The following is a 17767-nucleotide window of genomic DNA, read 5'->3' as shown; positions in this document are numbered from 1 at the left end:
ATGCAAGTACAGTTGCTATGATAGGCAGACGAGTACAGCATTTTAAATGACATTTGAGAATGTGATCAAGTTTTGGGCGTATACTGGAACTAAATGGATCATTGCACTTCTCTACCCAGCTATCCTCTGTCTTGCCTCTTTTCTGTTAAACCATGTGATCAAAACAGTGATCTGACTCCGTTTCCAGGGCTTTCAAGGGTGGAAAGAAATCTGAATTTTGATCAAGACGCACGGACCCAGCTCATTGTGTGTGTGATGCAAGTAAGCAGTGCCAGGCGCGGGGTCCGCCCCGAAGCGCTGCCGGAATATTCTTCAGCATTACCGGTCCTTATCTGGCATTGTTCCTACAGAGCTACCTCACCCATTTTAATTAAATCAATTAGATGGCAGATAATTCCACTTGGCATGTTTTGTTCCATAAATGATGCGTGCAAAATTAAGCAATTTATTTTGAATGACCAGCTTTACATGGTTGCAAAGAGTGTGACTGCGAGTGTGAGTGAAATGTGCCTACTCATGAAGTCAAATAATTGGAAATGCTCCTAGTGTCACGATACATGATGTGGCAGAGTAAGGAGTGGACAATAAAACATAAATTGTAATAGTCTAAAGCTGATACAAGTTTTTGGTTAAGTGTGCTGAGAGTATTGATTCAGCCTAACATCAGTGCAGTCACAGAGGCTGGAACAAAATGAGATTTTTTTAAAAAGGCATGCATTTTAAAGTTATGCATTTTAAAGTCTAATGTATTTACTGTATTAACAACGATATTGAACAATCCGCAGATGAACGCATAACGAATCTGCCCCTTTATGTTTTAGGAACATGAACACTGGTGTTTTAAATATATTAACAATTTTAAAATGCACTGTAGAATTATTGCATTTTCTGTGCGTCCGCAACTCCTTAGAAACCCTTTTGTCTTACTGATACATAAAGAGAAGCCATCGTCGCACTGTGATGAACTTCAGACGGTGCACGTGCCATTTAAACAGCCTGCAAAAAGCGAATGAAAAGGCGACAGATTCTAGTTCGTGCTCCAGCTCGCGCTACTCACCGTCCTCTTTCTCGTCGAACACCGGCCTCTTAGAAGAACTATTCGCTCCCATCCTTTTCTTCCACTTGCCCCAGTGAAACATTGATGCGCGAGCTCAGATGGCATTCCTCGCCCGGTGTAGAACGTTTCGACGTCGCTAGAACCCGAGCGCGAGCATTTGCCCCTCGCGCGGAAAACGACGCTGTTCCGCGGAGTTGGCTCGGAGCAAGCGGACGGGCTGCAGAGGGAAACACCGGCACGGTGGGAATAAAGTGCACAGTCGCCGGTGTCTCTGGCCGCGCTCTGGGACTGAAGCTCTGTCTCGAGCCCGGAGCGTCGCAGCTCGCGCTGTCACGAGCGTCACACGCGTAGCCTCACCCCCCGCTGTTTGAGCGACTTTAACCTGTTTCAGCCTAAACAGTTTCGCGATAAAGCCTACACTTAAAACGGTGACGCGAAAAGATCAACAATTCATCACGGGTTGGATATGGAGCTCACTTTATACTACATCGAAACGTTTGGTAACCAAAATGATTAAACTGTCAACTTCATTGGCTACAGTGCCATTGTTCCTGCCCCTTCTTGCAAGCGTAAAACACTTGGCACCTTTTGGCTGTAGACGTGCTCCGTAGTTTTTGTTTCACTTTCCTTGAGTCACCATGGCAACAGTTGACAACTCCACGTTAGGCATTAGCCAGCTGAAAGAGCTAAGAAGCCAACAACTGCGTATTGTGGATATTCGTGCATTCGAAAAGATAATGTAAACATTTAAGAAAAAAATATATTTCACCTTTAAGATGCCACTGTTTTAAAAATATGTTTGAACAGTGGTTAAAAAGCTAGCTAATATGATTATACCCTAAACAAAGTGCAACCTAATATTGCTCGATTATCTTAACATCTCCTCATCTGTGAAGTGTTTGCGAACGGCACATATCTAAATCTCTTCACTCCTCTGGGACGAGACGGTACAACATGAACATGGACTGCTAGGACCAATACACTGCTGTGGCCGGTTATGTGAACACATGGGTCCAGGATGACAACCCTGGAGAAGGACATGAGTGAGCTCCACTTGAGTCTGGACTCTGGTTACAGCGTCATAAAGACGCCGACTCCAAGCTCTTGGCCCATGGAGGGTGATCCTTCTACACGCCTCACCGAGGCTGATGTATCTGACACCGTATGTCTAAGCAGACGAAGCCTGAAGGATGTACCAGACTATGTGTTAAGGTGCACTAAACTTAAGGTAGACAGTAATGCATTATTTTTATGAATATGATCAACTGTGCTTGCTGGTAATCTTTGGATTTCTGTGCATTTCTTACTAATATATACAGTTAAGTAATGTATGGATATATGTTGTCTTACTATGATTCACTTTTTTTTTTCATGTTTTCTAACCATGATTTGCTGGGCTTATTTTTATTTATTTATTTATTTTGCTATCAAGAACTTATATCTTGAAGGCAATCAGATGTCCAGTCTTCCAACCAATCTGTTCAGGAGTTTGCCCTGTTTAATTTGGTTGGACCTAAGAAATAACCAACTCAGTGGTCTTCCGGCAGGTATTGGGCAGCACAGGTAAAGTATTCAAGTGTCTTCAACAGCTGTTACAAGCCATTGAGAACAGACTTTTTTGAAAGTAATTCTATTTTCGTTATATACTATATATACTTAGCCGATAACCTAAACATTGCCTTGTGTAAAAAGCCATCAAGGTCTTATTTGATCCCTTTAGATGCTTGAGGACTTTGCTGCTGGAGGGTAACCCTATTACAGAACTACCAGTAGAGTTGGGTATGTTCTAAAGTCGAATGACACCACACAGTCATATCAGAGTGTTATGATCACCTACCTCATAGTGGGAATAACCACCCTTAGCTCGGATGACACTAATGGACAGTATTAGGTGATGGGAGGTATCTGGAGGTGCTTATGCTCTTTTCAACTGCAGCAGAACGCTGAGATCCCTCAGACTGGATGGCTGTGGGTCAGCATGGAGAACCTGGTGATGCGAGTGTTCCTAGAGTTTGCAGGCCAGAGGAGGACACCAAAGTCACTGCCGTGCTCCTGAAACCACTCGTGCACCACCAGTCTGGGCCGCTATATCGTATCGATAGGTAGCATTACCGTCAAGGAAGCATGCCAACATGTATGGGTGCGCATGATCTGCTAGGATTGCCAAGTACTCGTTGGCATTCAGAGGCTCATGTAGTGGTGTTAGTGGTCCAAGATCATGACAGGAAAGCGTCCTCCAGACATGGACATGCCGCTACCACCACCCTGCGTTTGGCCCACAGTTGTCTCTTGGAAGCAGTTCTCATGTGTTTGGAGCACGAACCTGGATTCGTCCGAGAAGGCAACATTTTTCCAGTCCTCCAGTGTCCAGTGTTACAGGACTGACGAATACACTGTTAACATCGCAGGCTCAAACGTAACAGCATTCGCTCAATGGCGTTCCCTGACAGTTGCTCGTCACTCCTGTGTTCATTACAGGGGTTAACGGGTCCACTGTGGCGGGTCCATTGCTATGTACCACTCTCCGGAGTCGTTCTCCTCTGGCATTAGCGGCCCGTGGGGCACCACTGTTGTGCCGCTGGGAGACACTCAATGTGCGAGAATTCCAGCTCTCTACAGCAGCTCTAGAACATTCCCTGATGTTAGCGGTTTCCGAGATGCTATCACCCTTTACCTGGGACCCTATTATTGTGTGCTTTGGCCATCAGTCAAATCGCATCATTATTTATACGTGTAGCAAATATCGTGTGGCATCTGTTATGTCCCAGGCCGAATTCACTCCAAACCAGCGCTGGTCATAATATTCTGATATTTCAATCAATCAATCAAAATGTATTTATATAGCACTTTTAACAACAGATCTTGTCACAAAGCAGCTTTACAAATGACCAAGTCCAAGCCCCAAGTGAGCAAGCCAAGGACGACAGTGGCAAGGAAAAACTCCCTAGAGCATGAGGAATAAACCTTGAGAGGAACCAAGACTCAAAGGGGGACCCATGCTCCTTTGGCCAACAATGATATGGCTGTGTGTTACCTTTATCCCGAGTGTATTATATTGCTTATTTTTGTCTATCTTACTTATTATTAGCTTGCTAGGCCCCAAAAATTGTGTATGTGATGAGATTGTGTCTGTGTATACTTTTAACTCACAAAACACATCTGAAGTTGAAAGTAGTTAGCAGGCTTTTATCTCTCTTATAGAGCCACAGCTCTATTAAATAACACACACACAGAAAGGTGATGTGTGTTTCAGAACCTCAGCTGCCATTTTGAACTAGTGAAAGGTATAGTCCCAGGGAATTGACATGACAGGATTAATTGCCTTCTTTGTATGAAACATTTGAATTTGGCTCTCTTGAATTCTAACAGTACTGTACTGAATTGATGTACTGTAACTGTATTGAAGCTGTATTGAATTCAACAGTCACTTTAGAATTCCCGTCACCCGAGACTTGAAACTAGTGCTCTGCCAGGTGGCCAGCTCCCTGCAGTCAGTCACATGTTGTCTGGATCAGTGCTTAGTGTCCAATTTTCAGAGAGTAAAGTGTGACATGATGATCACAAAGCCCAGGACCAGAGCCCATAATGGCAGTGGCTGTTCCCTAGTCAGCTGTCCATTAAGTCTTAGAATCATTTTAATGACTGTGATACGGCTCCGTGTCCATGTCCTGTTCCTTCCTTTCCATATGTTCCTGCAGGTAACATGCTGACGCTGAGAGCCCTGAGTCTACGGAACTGTCCCGTCACGTTCCCACCGCAGGACGTTCTGCAGCAGGGGCTCATGCACATCCTGCAGTTTCTGCGGCAACAGTCCGTGGTCCGACGGCCACTGAGCGTGTGCAGCATCCTTTCAGGTGAGCCCGCCAAATGAAAGTGAACAATTCCATACTGGGGTATGTGTTTGTGTCTATATAAAGTGTGTGTGTGTGTGTGTGTGTGTGTTTGTGTGTGTGTGTTGTCCCTTACCATCTGTGGCTTTGCATAAAAAGGATGGCCTGCTTCAAAAATAGCTCCTTGCCCTGGTTCTGCTTCAGCGGTGTGACTTCTGTTCCCTTGGAGACAGTCCGTGTAGCTCGGCTGGCTTTTGCTGCATTGTGACCCTGTAATATTTTTAGCTGGATGAAAATAATCGATAACCCATAACAGTCCCCCTCGGCCCCTCCGGAAGTGCTGCCTGACATTAAGCAGACTTGGACATGCTCAACACTACCCTAAACTAATTATATATTACATGGGAAAGATACTGGGGTCAGAGTTTGTTAAGCGAATTGAGAAGGGGGATTTTGCAACGAGTGTATGGAAAGTTATTCCATGTGGTGTATGGAAAGTTATTGATTTACTATTATGCAGCTTCTTGGCAACTACATGGGAATACATTTAGCAGCATTAATTCATATTAATTAATTAACTAATTAATATGAATTAATTAATTCATATGAAACAACTTTATGGCGTGTTGTCTTCTGGTTCAAAGAATGTTCGTTCTAGTTGTGCTAGTTATGCAATACCTCAGCTTCCTCCTCATGTTTTAGCCTAGGCGTAAAGTACTGCTCCTGGGCTGAGTGAAGCTCTCTGGTGGCACCCGAGGTCATGCCATGCCAGTGCCCTCTCACTGGCTGAATACATATACATATAAAGTCTGGTTCTCCGATTGCAGCTCCAGACATGCCGTCTGTGGAGAGGCTCCCGCTGGCCGAGGTGCTCCAGTCCAGCGTGGATCTGTGCGAGGAGGCGAATGACAGCGAGGCCCGGCGCTTCGAGGAGCTCAGACAGAGGATGACCCAGATGGGGAGAGCAGATTTAGGGTCCCTCACACCAGCCGCTCAGCAGCCATGCCACCCCCGGGCAGCAGGGGGTGACAGATCTCGCAGAACCTGTCCTCTGCCCCCCAGCAGGAGGTATCCGAAACAGTACAGAAAGGTTCATGGGATGACGGGCCTTTTGCTTATTTAGCGAGAGTAACTCAGTGGAACGCATTATCCACGCTGCGCACTGAATGACAATGAAGCTACAAAATTGTTAATGGCTGTCCCAGGACTCGAGGGATGTTCCCCGAGCTTCCGCCATCTGATGTGCAGCGCTGGTGGAGATCAGGGGAAAGAAAACTAGCTGCAGAGAAAGAGCTGAAGGAAAAACAAGCCTTACTAGAACAAAGAAGAAAGTAAGTCGCTTTGGATATGCACGTTCCTTTTAACAGAAATGCACTGTTGGATAAGCATTATGAAGAGAAAGTTACACAAGCAGTACGTTTATTTTCATAGCAATTTTGGGATTTTGCACTGAAACTCAAGTAGAGCTCAGCCGTGCCCCTGTAACACACGACTGCGAGGTGACTGCACTCGAGGAGGGGGTTTTCCAGCCTTTCATGTGTCTCAGTCTGGCAGACGGAGCCTTTACCTAACAGCAAACATGTAGGGAGGGCTCTAATCTTCCTTGATGGATGTGACGTTGCAGTTTCAGAAAGCAGGGCTATATAAGGCCAAATATGAAGTACAGTAAAGGGAGGGATGTTAACATTGGGCCTGCTTTTCAGGATTATGTAAAGAAATGTGGCAGCAATTTAAACCTGCACTGAAAGAATCCTAAATATTATCACAACCTCTAGAATATAACTTGGTTGCATATATATCTGTACACATTTAAGTGATTATAACATGCTTCCCTATTTTTGGGGGGGTGTGTGTGTGTCAGAGATGAGGAGTTGTTGCGGGAGTGGAGAAACCAGGCCAGGATCATGCAGGAGTGGAAGACTCTGGAACACAAACAGCTCAGGGGAGAGCGGGATCAGAGGAGAGAGGTAGCGCTGCAGTCCAACCGCTCCTACTCAAGCTCATGAGCGTCCAGCTCCACATCTGAGGTTATGTCTTACGCAAGGTCATGCCTGCGCTTAGCTTAAATGCAAAAGTGCCTCCTTGTCTACTGCCCTACTGGAAGCTTGGCTAACATTTACTGTACACATTTTGTATGATGTGTAATAAGCACTAACTGTGGGGCAATAACTGCGGGGCAGTAACTGCGCGGCTTTTTTTCAGCCTGTGGAGGCTCTTAGAAAGATACCTTCACAGTGCTCAGACTCGCCAGGTGTCTGATAGACACAAAGCTTGCTAGAAAGGACTCTGTCTGTCCCCACTGTGCAGAGTCAGTTTTACTCCTGTAGTCAGAAACTCCCAAAGAACCCACTGTCCAACCGGTAATCTGTCTCTCCTTCCTCTCCCGTGTCCTCTCTTCCGTACACACACACGACAAACACACAGAGAGACTTCAGAACCAGCTATAAAGAACACAATCACAACATGTATCACAGCAGTGCCTTTAGCCTTGTAACAAATGACCAAAATTACACCTCAAAGAAAAGTGAAATATTACACATACACATTAGTCTTTATCCATGTAAAAATACACAGCCTATTAACTATGAGCATATTAAGAAGGTTTTAGGTGTTATTTTAAGTCTGCCAAAATATTCTCTCATTTTTAGGATATGAGGAATATCCCAGATGGTGACAAGTCGCTGTGCAGTGTGAGAGACAGTGGTCAGACCGTGTATGACCAGAGTGCAACACATGGGTCATACAGGAAGGAAGTAAAGGAGACCAGGTACACAGTCTCACATTCTTAGTTGCACACCGGTGATTTGGTTTCACCTTAGCACTCGAAGCGTTTAAAGATACTGACATCTAGTGGTCGAGATTGGGAAGTACATACATGTTTTATTGATTGATTTGTCAGATCAGTTAAGCCAGGTTTAGAGCTTAAATTATCTTAACATGAACTGAAATAAACCTGTTAAATGAATCTGTTAAAGTATAGAGGGAATATATTCCATGAAAAAATTGACCTTAAGTGGCACTGAATCTTTCAATCTAAGTTAAACATCAGTGAGGTGTGCGATCGACTGTCCTCTGGCGTGGTGTGTGTGTGCCCAAAGACTGTTGCGTGACCAAGAGCTGGAGCAGCGCATCCGGACTCACGTACAGATGATGCAGCAGAGACGCAGGGGCCCCCGAGGCCCACCCAGGGACGAGGCTCAGGCAGCAGCCCTGGAGTTAGAGCAGGTGAGGATCTGAGCTGGGTCCTACTAATCTGTGTGCCGTCTGGTTAACTCAAATATATGTGCAGAGAGAGAGAGAGAGAGAGAGAGAGAGAGAGAGAGAGAGAGAGAGAGAGAGAGAGAGAGAGAGAGAGAGAGAGAGAGAGAGAGCGAGCTAGGTAAAAAATAAAATGTGATCATTTCAATATACACATTCTGCCACTTGTTCTTGTATTTAAATGTAAGTTTTCTCCCAACCTTCTTTTGTTATTTACTTGTTTGTCCCTTGATTGATGCTGTGAAAGTTAGCCACAGCAAAATGTTCAAATTGTAGTCGTGTTGTTCTGATTTCCTCTTTTGCTCTTTGTAAGGTGAAAAGGCTGCAGTTGGACCTTGAAGAAAGAAGACGGGAGAGAGCTCTCGAGTATCGATTAACTGCCTTCACTGGAGAGAGCTCTGCAAGACTTTACGATAAATAACAGGCCTTCAGCTCTGTTGTGACTGGGGCAGGCTGCAGTAGTACAGATCAACACAAAGTGATGGGTTACAGTGGAACAGTGCCACTATAGCACTAACTGTTGAACTTGAATATGCTCTGAACATACCGTCACTAGTCACTTCCCACGTTCATTTTCAATTCGACCACAGTGTGGCGCGTTTCTATTCTTATACATTGTCGTCTCCATCCACTGAATCAATTCATAGTTTGCAGTCAGCCATTTTAAGACTGGGGCCTACTAGGTTGCTTTAGCCAAAATAACTATATTTGTTTCTGATGTATGTTATCAGATGTATATTCTGGTTGCACTCGGATAATAATTTAAAATGTCATGTAGACTCGTGTTTATTAAATCTAGTTTTGCCCTCGAGTTCTGTCTATGTTGAGTACTCTCCTGTATTGTAATATTAGATTATGCAAAAGCCAGGTGTAAATGTATTGTGTATTGTATCCTCTAAAGTCTTTGTTGGGCTTTAGAGGACATAAGGCTCTGTCACTTGTCTAGACGCCGTAAGACATCTGCCAAATACTTATTAATATCTACGGCTAATCTACAGAAATCATCTGCAAAATTAATGCATCGCTGTCAATATTCCTTCAGCTGCTCGTCGGGAACATTACGGTCCATGTTACAGTGGGTGTTATTAGCGAATAAACGCGCAGCGCTGTCTGGGCACGACGCCTTTATGTCCGCCGCTGCGGGGAAGTGCAAGCACAAGCATGAACGTCTGCACAGTGCTCTCCAAAGCCGGGCGCGGAGAACAGGACTAGAACCGGAGAAGCCACGTCACAGGAGCGCTCTGCCGTCTCCCTTTGTGATGTCACCACTGCTCGGACCGCTGTGATCCGGAGGCGATGGCGTCATTCCGCGCCCCCGCGTAGCCTCCCGCGCTTGCTGCGAGGGAGCAGGACCCGTAGGCCGACGCGACCGTGGCTCCGGCGGCCGGGACCGAGCAGCGCCAACCCGGACACCGCGACTCGGAAAGCATGGAGGCTGCGGCGGAGGAGCTGCGGGCCGGCTCCCGGATTCCGGTGACCGTCGATCAAATAGTGAACGACACGCTCGTGGTGACGCTCACCTACCGAGAGAGGAGCTACACGGGGATTTTACTCGATTGCAGCAAAAAGTGAGTCGCGGTTTTTACGCCCCGCTTTAAACGCACGCATGAGAAAGGCCCGGGCTAAAGGCCGAGCTAACATGGCTAATGGAGTCCGCTGAGAACAGGCCGGACAAGCACTAGCAGGCCTTTAATTTACACAAAGCCAAGAGGAGATTTCGCGCACGAACACGCCTTCATTTCCAAAGTAGCGTTTAAATATTCCATATGCACCGGTTTGTGTTAATCAGGTATGATTTTGTTTTGTCAGAGCCGTAGCTACGTGTTGGAGGTAAGCAGACTGAGTGGCTAGTTGCCAGCTAAGGTTCAGAATCCTGTAGGCAGCTGCAGAAGATGCAGATCTGATTCCGAGATGACCAGAGTTGTGGTCAGCTCAGATCTGTGCGTACCTGCTTAATGTCGCGTATACACCCCGGGTCATGGTAGTGCATCCCTGTCACTGTTCTCGTGGTAAGGGGTAGTCTCCTCATTGTTGTAGCTTGTGGTTGCTAGCTAAAATTGTCCTCAGTAATAGGTGGTGAAATAAAATCCAGGTGTATATATATATATTTTTTTTCAGTTTTTAATTCCATCAGTGCCCTTTTCTTAGACAAACCCCCCCCCCCGACTTTTCACGGGACATTCAAATGGTCACATGTGCAGCAAACTGGTTTCAGAGTGTATTAGGTTATTACTCAAAAGGTGCTGTTTATAACAAAGTATCCATTAACACATCATACCTGTATTGTCAACAACACAATAGGGACAAGCTGGTTTACACCATGAACTATTTTCATGATGTTCTATTTGAGGAACCTGTTTTAAAGGCCATCTTTCTCAAAGACAAAGACAGGTAGGGTGTCACTGACCAGACCAATTTTAGACATTTGCTAAACTTGAGATATATACCCAAGCAGGCTGTATGATGTGTCATAGTTGTGTGAAGAATATCTGTTGCATGGAGGAACTATATTACATTTGTAGTACAGTGCACTTTAAAAAACGACAGTGTTATGTGTTATTTATAGCTGTGCTACATCAGAATCCTACCAGCTTTACCCCCTTGGAGCTCGGCGCTCCCTCTCTCTCTCACTCTTTCTCTCTCACGCACACACACACGGACATGTCTTACAAACGCACAATCGATTAACTGCTGAGATGAAGTAAGAGTAAGGAGGGGAAAAAATAAAAACATGTGTAAGGCCTATTCTCCTGGCAAGCATGTGTAGCCTAAGCCAAACTGATCTGCCCTTGTGTTGCTTTTATAGATCTATGGTGGTGATGAGGTCATTAAATACTGTATTCTGTATTATACTGGCTCTTAAAATAGTCCATCGTTTCCTTGTTTTTCATTGTTTGCTGTCGTTTGTCGGTTGCGTCGTGATGACTGTGTGGGGTCGGTCGTCCGTGCTGACTCAGGGGCTCGGGCGCTCTGCTCCCAAATGGGACCGGGACTCGCACTGTTTGTACAACCCCCGAAACCCCCACCCACTTTAAAGGAGATTATTTTCTCTCTAAAAGAATATTATTATTATTCATTAAGTCAGTTACATTGACTGTTACAGTGGGGTTTTGTGTTTTTGTGTGCAGAAAAAGAGAGAACTCGGAAAACATCTTACATTATACTGAGATGGACAGTAATGCCTGTGGACTACTTTTTTTTTTAGCCGTAGGCCTATAATAATTATTGCCGTCTCTGTCTAGAGACTCGTAGAGCAGTCTTTTCTTTTAGACTATCGGATGTCTCGGAGGGTTGCCTTTGGAGCAGGAGTGGGGTTTTATAGGGTTTAATTAATAATCTCCACACAATCAAATATCAGGCAGGATGTGAAAACAAGCAGGTCTCCTGGCGCTCTCCTGCGTCCCTGGTGGTTAGTGAGGTGGTGGTTGTTCTTCGGCGTGGGGAGGTGGGGTTGCGGGAGTGGGCTCGGGTGGGGGGTTGCAGGAGGCAGGCCCGCCGGCCCTCTTTGTCTGCTCGTGGAGCTAGCTGCCTTGGCTACAGGAGCCCTTCAGCGCAGATGTCACAATAGTGTGAGCTCCTCCCCCCTGCGCGTCAAGGCCGTGTTTCAGCAAGGGAGCGTGCGGGTTTATTTTTGGAGCGCTGGGCAGCGCGTTTAATGTGAGGTCAGCCGTCTGTTCCGCAAAGACAATGGTCGGGTTTGTCATGGTTCCGTCACTGTGTGTTGAGTCAGGGTTGTTTTTTTTTTTTTATTGTTTGTTTGTACTATAAAAGCATTTTTTAAAATGCTTCTTGCACTGTTCATATTGGGCTCAATTCCGATGGCCCTAGATTTGCTAGCTGGATAACCTCATCCTTTTAGACTTGCCTCCCCAGTGCTTGCAAAGCCAGGTCAGAGCTGTGGTGGAAATGCTTTACCTGGACATCCAGTTCTGTGGCGCACTGAAGCTGTCTGCATGTTGCGAAACAGCTGTGCTTGAGAATGGGCCATCATTCAGCCCACACAAAGGTGACTAAGAGCCCTGTAATTGCAGTTCAAGGAGCTGGCGTAAACAGGAAAGCCCGAACCAAAAAAATTAGTACTGTCTGGAAGCGTTTTTAGAACCTGTTGAATGTGTCTAGAGATGAGTGACTTCCACCTAAATGGCTTCGTTCACATTTAGACTTGTCTGGGAATGTTCTGCTGTTGGTTTAAGAGTCAGTTCACGAGCTTCCTCTTTCCGTCTGCGTAGGACGGGGCTGTTCTGCCTGCCGGACATCGTGGGGAAGTCCGAGGAGCCTCTCGTCCCCAGGCAGGAGTGCGACGTCTTAAATGAGGAGCCCTGCCCCAAACCCACCCTCCAGTCTGTGCCGCGGCCGAAGGACGAGAACACGGAGCCGGAGAAGCCCCCAGCCGGGAGCGTCCCCGTGCCCATCCCGGTGCAGCCGGGCCAGGCCACCTACCCACCGTACTTCGAGGGCGCGCCGTTCCCTCACCCCATGTGGGTGCGTCACACGTACAGCCAGTGGGTGCCCCAGCCTCCGCCCCGGCCCATCAAGAGGAAGAAGAGGCGATCTCGCGAGCCCGGCCGCCTGACCCCGAGCACCATCCGCCTGCGGCCCAGGCAGGTGCTGTGCGAGAAGTGCAAGAATACGGTGACGAGTGACGAGGACAGCAAGGATGGAGCCAAGTCGGTGGGAAAGCCGTCCAGGAAGGAGAACGCGCCGCAGGGGGAGGAGCAGGCCAAGGAAGGGCCGCAGAAAGGGCATAGGAAGGAGGATGGGGGCGACTCCGCTCGGGAGTCCAAGAGGCGAGAGGAGGGCGGCAGCTACGAAAGCAAGCGCTTCCGCAAGGACAGGAAAGAGGACGAAAAATTTCCGGGAGGCGATGTGGTTCCGCACAGCCCCGTGATAAAGATCTCCTACAGCACTCCGCAAGGGAAAGGAGAGGTGATGAAGATCCCGTCGCGCGTGCACGGCTCGGTCAAGCCCTTCTGCCCCAAACAGCTGCTCCAGAACGGGCTCGGGGAGCCTGACGGCGGGCGCGAGGCTAAGAAGGAGACGCGCCCGCCCATGGAGTCCATCCGGACGGGCCTCACCGTGTCTATCCCCAAGCTCAAACTACCGAAGCTGTCTGACCAGGACATCCCGTCGCCCAAAATCCACTGGAGGACCCGCAGCGAAGGCGAGGAGCGCGTGTCCGTGTACGAGGCGGAACTGGTGGGCGAGGCGCGGCGGAGGAGCCCCAGGGCGCCCGGTGCGTCGTTGGCGCGCGCTGAGGACACCGGCGAGAAGACCGGGCTAGAGCTGTGGTCAGGCAGCTCCGGGGAGGAGGCGGAGCGCCACGGCGACCTGACACTGCTCATCAACTTCCGCAAGCGCAAGGCCGACTCGTCCAGCATGTCGGTGTGCAGCAGCGACAGCCTGGACGAGTCCAAGTCGTTCAGCTCGGACGGCACGTCGCCGGAGCTGTGCGACCTGGCGCCGGGCGAGCACCTGGCCGCGGCGTCGTCCACGCGCGTCGTCGAGGCCAAGACGGTGCCGCCGCTGACCGTGCGGCTGCACACGCGCAGCATGACCAAGTGCATGACAGAGGAGGGCCACGCTGTCGCCGTGGGAGATGTGGTGTGGGGCAAGATCCACGGCTTCCCCTGGTGGCCGGCGCGGGTTCTCAGCATCAGCGGGAGCCGGCGTGAGGAGGGCGAGGTGAACGCGCCCTGGCCCGAGGCCAAGGTGGCCTGGTTCGGCTCGCCCACCACCTCGCAGCTGTCCGCTGCCAAGCTCTCGCCCTTCCGCGAGTTCTTCCGCTCGCGCTTCAACCGCAAGAAGAAGGGCATGTACCGCCGTGCCATCATCGAGGCGGCCAAAGCCGTGGGCCACATGAGCTCCGAGATCACCTCCCTGCTGTCGCACTGCGAGACATAGGTGAGACGTAGCCGTGGCAACCCTTCTACCCTGCTCATTCCCGCCACCCTTCTGTCTTTTGGACACAACAATGCCATAACCGTTTTTGTTTGTTTTTATGGTTTTAGTTGATTTAATATTGTTAACACAGAAGAGCCGTACCGTTTTAAAGAATCTGGCGCTCGTTACACAGATATGCTGCTGTCGTCCCCGTCGTCATGTCTGTGTTTGCGGGACCGACCCTTTTGAACCTGTTGCACCTACTGGGTCTTCCCATCCAGCCACTGTGAATTCCTGAGGTCTTTGCGACATCTGTTTTGTCGGCGTGCGGGCTGTGTTGGGGATGTCGTCCTGCGGTTTCAGCTGTCCGCACGCATCATGTATCGTGGAGGCTTTTTACATTTTTTTTTCCCCCCCTTCGGTGAACTTCATGATGTGCTGATGGTGCTCATTTTTTTTTCTACCTCAAAGTGGAAAAGCTGAGCATAGGAGTTTAATAGCTGAACTAGTATCAGCGCCGGGCTGCGTGTGTCTGAGCTGATGCCCATATATGGTATTATAAGACTTGCTTGGTTTTCGGTGGAAGATGAATGAGTCTCAGTCATAAAACTTAAATTCCAAGGAATAAGAGTCAATACTTGTATCTGTGTTTATTCTTAATGGATACACGACACTAGGTAGTGTCAATATACAACAGTACGTATTGTTTCCTGTGTACCCCAAGCCAGTCATTTTGAAACTGGCTTCTCCTAGTGATGTTTCTGTTTGCCGCTCGTCCTCCACTCCATAGTAGCGAGGGTGAGCGAGAGCGCAGAGCCTGTTTGTTGACTGACCGTTGTGTTTGTTTGGTCTCAGGAGGAGGACGGCTGGAGCCTGTCTGGGATTCAGGACCCTGCGCTCCTCTCCGGTCCCTCCCTCCACCCGCGGCGGAGAGCGCTCGCAGTTGCTACGGATATCGCGAGGGAAGGTGCAACTTCTCACCCAACCACCCACCCACCCCTTCCTCCCCTCGCTCGCTTGGAAGGAGAAAATGGCCGCCCCGCGAGGAGGCGTCTGAGCTCGAGGGAGTAAAGAGCAGGCAGGCCGTCCCTGGGAAACCCGAGAGAAGAACTCCTCTTCCAATCCACCTGTCTTTCTATCCGACCTTGGTTTTTATTTGATAGAATAAGTAGCTTGACACTAAATCCGAATGTATTTATTGCCGGGCGAAGCTCGGGCGACCTCGCTACAGTCTCGTACCTTCCCGCTGCTGCTGTGTTTTTGTTTTCGTTTTTTAGTTTTGTTTTTGAGGAAGGGTTTCCTGCCTGTCAGCAGAGGGACTGGCTAATGAAGTCGCCATGGAGACGGTGGGGGGGGTCCTGCTGGAGTGAGATCCCCCCCGTCCACCCGGGCAGGAGTAGAGCAGAGCACAAACTATCCGACGTCCGTGTGATACTGAGCGACACGTCTTACCCTGAGGTCTCTCCCCTTCTTTCAGAGCTGAAAATGTGAAACTCGTTTTTTTTTTTGTACCCCCTGCGTCTAGAGATCACCATGTAGGTCTTAAAACAATGCAGTATGTCGTCGTTTGTAGTTTTGATCTCGCCGGATGGATGGGATTTCTCCGAGTGGTCTCTGTGACCCCCCCCCCCCCCCACACACACACACCCCACCCCTTTTCCCCACTTTCATTCTATATTGTGTTGATGCTCTTGGGTTTTTGGAACTGTCATGGGTTGTTCTGAGATCCAGAGTTTCATTGTACTTGCTTTAATTATTTAATGTGTCATGTAAAGAGAAGCACTTTATCTGTACCTTCAGTGGCCTGCTGGACACTCGTGGAACGAACACTGACTCTGAGCTCTGAACGGCAGACGAACTCTCTGTAGGCCTCTGGCTCACCACCACACCTGGCGCCTTGAAGCCTGTGGTTTTTGGTTATTCGTTTGGGTTGTTGTTGTTGTTGTTGTTTATTTTATTTTTTTGGTTTTGTTTTGTTCTTTGTTTTTCTTCCGTCATCTGGACATGGATGAGAACATGAGGCGCGTTCAGGAACTAGTTGTGTACACTGTATTAGTGCGTTTGGTCGGGCTTGTGGAGCCCACGTTCGTTCTCCTACCTGGCCCCGTCACCTTTCCCACGAGAAATGGACAGCAGGCGTAAACTCCTATGCATCGCGCCTTTTATTAAAAGCTTTAAAACCCCAAACCTGATGCAACGTTGTGCTGAAGGCGTCGTCTGAATTCGGCCCCCGCGTGCTGCGTCGGGGGCTCGGGCGCGGCTCTCGTGGCTGTTCTGCTGCCAGCTCTTGCTGCGGGTTGGTTGACTCGGTTTTCTTTTTGTTTTGTTTTTTGTTTTTGATTTTTGATTTAGATTTTTTTGGCCGTCGTTTTAACTGCAGGTGGACGAGAGAGTCTCTTGTAGTCGCCGTTGAGAATTTAAAGAGGCTCTTCAGTGGAGCGAGGGATGGTAGAAGGGGAGGGAGCCAGACCCAAGCAGAGGTGTATTTTAAGCGCAATGCCTCTCACTGCTGCATTGAAGTGGTAGTCTTTTTCTTCCTTTTTATGAATTCCCTGTTTTGTTTTTGTCTTGTTCCTGAGTTTGGGGGCGGGGCATAGGCTGGCCTGGACCGCATGCCAGTGCAAAGACTCTCGCCTATTGTTCTCACATCAGTCAACTTTTTTTACATGGTGTACATAAAATAAAGATCTACAAGCAATACTCTTGCTTTCTGCCTTGTTCTTTGCGAGGTGGGAGAGTGTTATGTAGCCCTGCCCTGTGGAAAAGAGGCTTTTTATATGATCTATGGGCTGCGATGAGCAAAGTGTATGGGTTCTCCGTCAAGACGTGACTGACCGCTAAGAGCCAAAGTTAAAACAGTTTGTCAAGTCAGGGTTTTTTGTTTTTTTTGTCTCTTTGGCGTATCCTTTTAACCTCGGTAGATTCTACTCTTTCAGTTTTCATCATCGATGCTCATTGTTGAACTAAAACACGGCCATGTCATTCCTTGAATAGCTAAAGCAAAGTCCTAGTTTGTCTGTCCCGCACGTCTGTTCCTGCTCTCCCGACATTTGCACTTCATTCGCATTATGCTTGTTATTCTAAAGAGAATTAAAAACAACAGCTTAGGTTTAACCTAGTGTCCTCTATTTTGATCTCTTTTTAAACATTTGGGGGCATTAAACATTTTGTTTGCAAGGCGTTCTGTGGTAATAGTCAGCCTAAACGCATTTCAGGTTATTTTTACCCTATTATCTGAAAAGCTATGAGAAAATATGTAGTTACAAGATGTTTTTCTTAATGATCTAATGATTATTTCGTGGCAACAAAGTCAGGTTGGCATCTTTCCAATGTCTTTTGAGTAACGCTTCTATCCGGCACTGTAATAAAGGTTGATAAACATTTTTTTTTTTATACCCCCACCACACCTCTGTGGTTAAGCCAAGAACAGTGAGGAATGTTGTTTTGTAACATTTTCAGAAGTCCTCATTCAGCATGTCTGCTCGACCTTAAAGCGCTGCAAGCCCAGCTCTTTCACAACCCGCAATGTCCATCTACTGCCTTTCTTTCCCGACTCTGGTGCCTTGTCCCTGACCATTGGTCTAGGAGTGTTGCAACATCGTGCAGACTGGTCCCGGCCAGCGTTTTCACTTGGACTGGCGCTCACCCTTGCTCTCGCGCTCCTTGCGCCCACGAGGTGAACTCGTCGAGCAGTAGTCGTCAGCGGTGCGGTCTGCGTGAGCGCTGGGACCGACGCGGTGGA

The 17767-nt window shown here is 48.1% G+C and overlaps 3 protein-coding genes across 7 annotated transcripts in view; 2 read left to right on the top strand and 1 right to left on the bottom strand.

The window, feature by feature from the left end:
- stk32c (serine/threonine kinase 32C) overlaps window positions 1-1605 on the bottom strand; it is a 48687-nt gene extending 47082 nt beyond the window's left edge. For 3 of the 5 annotated variants that reach the window (XM_081724152.1, XM_027020979.3, XM_081724154.1), the window contains exon 1: window positions 1058-1605. In XM_081724152.1, the coding sequence (XP_081580278.1) occupies window positions 1058-1139 (82 nt within the window). In that variant the 5' untranslated portion in view covers window positions 1140-1605. The remainder of the gene's footprint in view (window positions 1-1057) is intronic. The other 2 variants (XM_081724157.1, XM_081724155.1) reach the window with 2 other exon arrangements.
- A 127-nt stretch (window positions 1606-1732) lies between these two features.
- On the top strand, window positions 1733-8956 carry LOC113584208 (leucine-rich repeat-containing protein 27). The gene is made up of 10 exons (XM_035531788.2): window positions 1733-2285; window positions 2490-2620; window positions 2778-2836; window positions 4756-4911; window positions 5715-5955; window positions 6093-6218; window positions 6749-6854; window positions 7536-7654; window positions 7986-8112; window positions 8459-8956. Exons 1-10 carry the CDS (start codon window positions 2076-2078, stop codon window positions 8564-8566), a joined length of 1383 nt encoding a protein of 460 aa, XP_035387681.1. The 5' UTR covers window positions 1733-2075; the 3' UTR covers window positions 8567-8956.
- A 298-nt stretch (window positions 8957-9254) lies between these two features.
- pwwp2b (PWWP domain containing 2B) lies at window positions 9255-16725 on the top strand. Its single transcript, XM_035531787.2, has 3 exons — window positions 9255-9713; window positions 12375-14046; window positions 14881-16725. The coding sequence occupies exons 1-2, from the start codon at window positions 9574-9576 to the stop codon at window positions 14044-14046; spliced, it is 1812 nt and encodes a 603-aa protein (XP_035387680.1). The 5' UTR covers window positions 9255-9573; the 3' UTR covers window positions 14881-16725.
- Window positions 16726-17767: the final 1042 nt, after the last annotated feature.

Source organism: Electrophorus electricus, chromosome 12 (genome assembly GCF_041902795.1).
Source record: "Electrophorus electricus isolate QZ-2024a chromosome 12, ASM4190279v1, whole genome shotgun sequence".
Lineage (NCBI taxonomy): Eukaryota > Metazoa > Chordata > Actinopteri > Gymnotiformes > Gymnotidae > Electrophorus > Electrophorus electricus.
The sequence above is the reverse complement of the archived record's forward strand: the minus strand, read 5'-3'. Positions and strand labels throughout refer to the sequence as shown.

Excerpts from the sequence above, each read along its gene's own strand:
- LOC113584208 (XM_035531788.2), top strand. The coding sequence starts at position 2,076 with ATGACAACCCTGGAGAAGGACATGAGTGAGCTCCACTTGAGTCTGGAC. Across the intron at positions 6,219-6,748 it reads TTACTAGAACAAAGAAGAAA|AGATGAGGAGTTGTTGCGGG; the intron begins GTAAGTCGCTTT and ends TGTGTGTGTCAG. Across the intron at positions 7,655-7,985 it reads AAGGAAGTAAAGGAGACCAG|ACTGTTGCGTGACCAAGAGC; the intron begins GTACACAGTCTC and ends GTGTGCCCAAAG.
- pwwp2b (XM_035531787.2), top strand. The coding sequence starts at position 9,574 with ATGGAGGCTGCGGCGGAGGAGCTGCGGGCCGGCTCCCGGATTCCGGTG. Across the intron at positions 9,714-12,374 it reads TTACTCGATTGCAGCAAAAA|GACGGGGCTGTTCTGCCTGC; the intron begins GTGAGTCGCGGT and ends CCGTCTGCGTAG.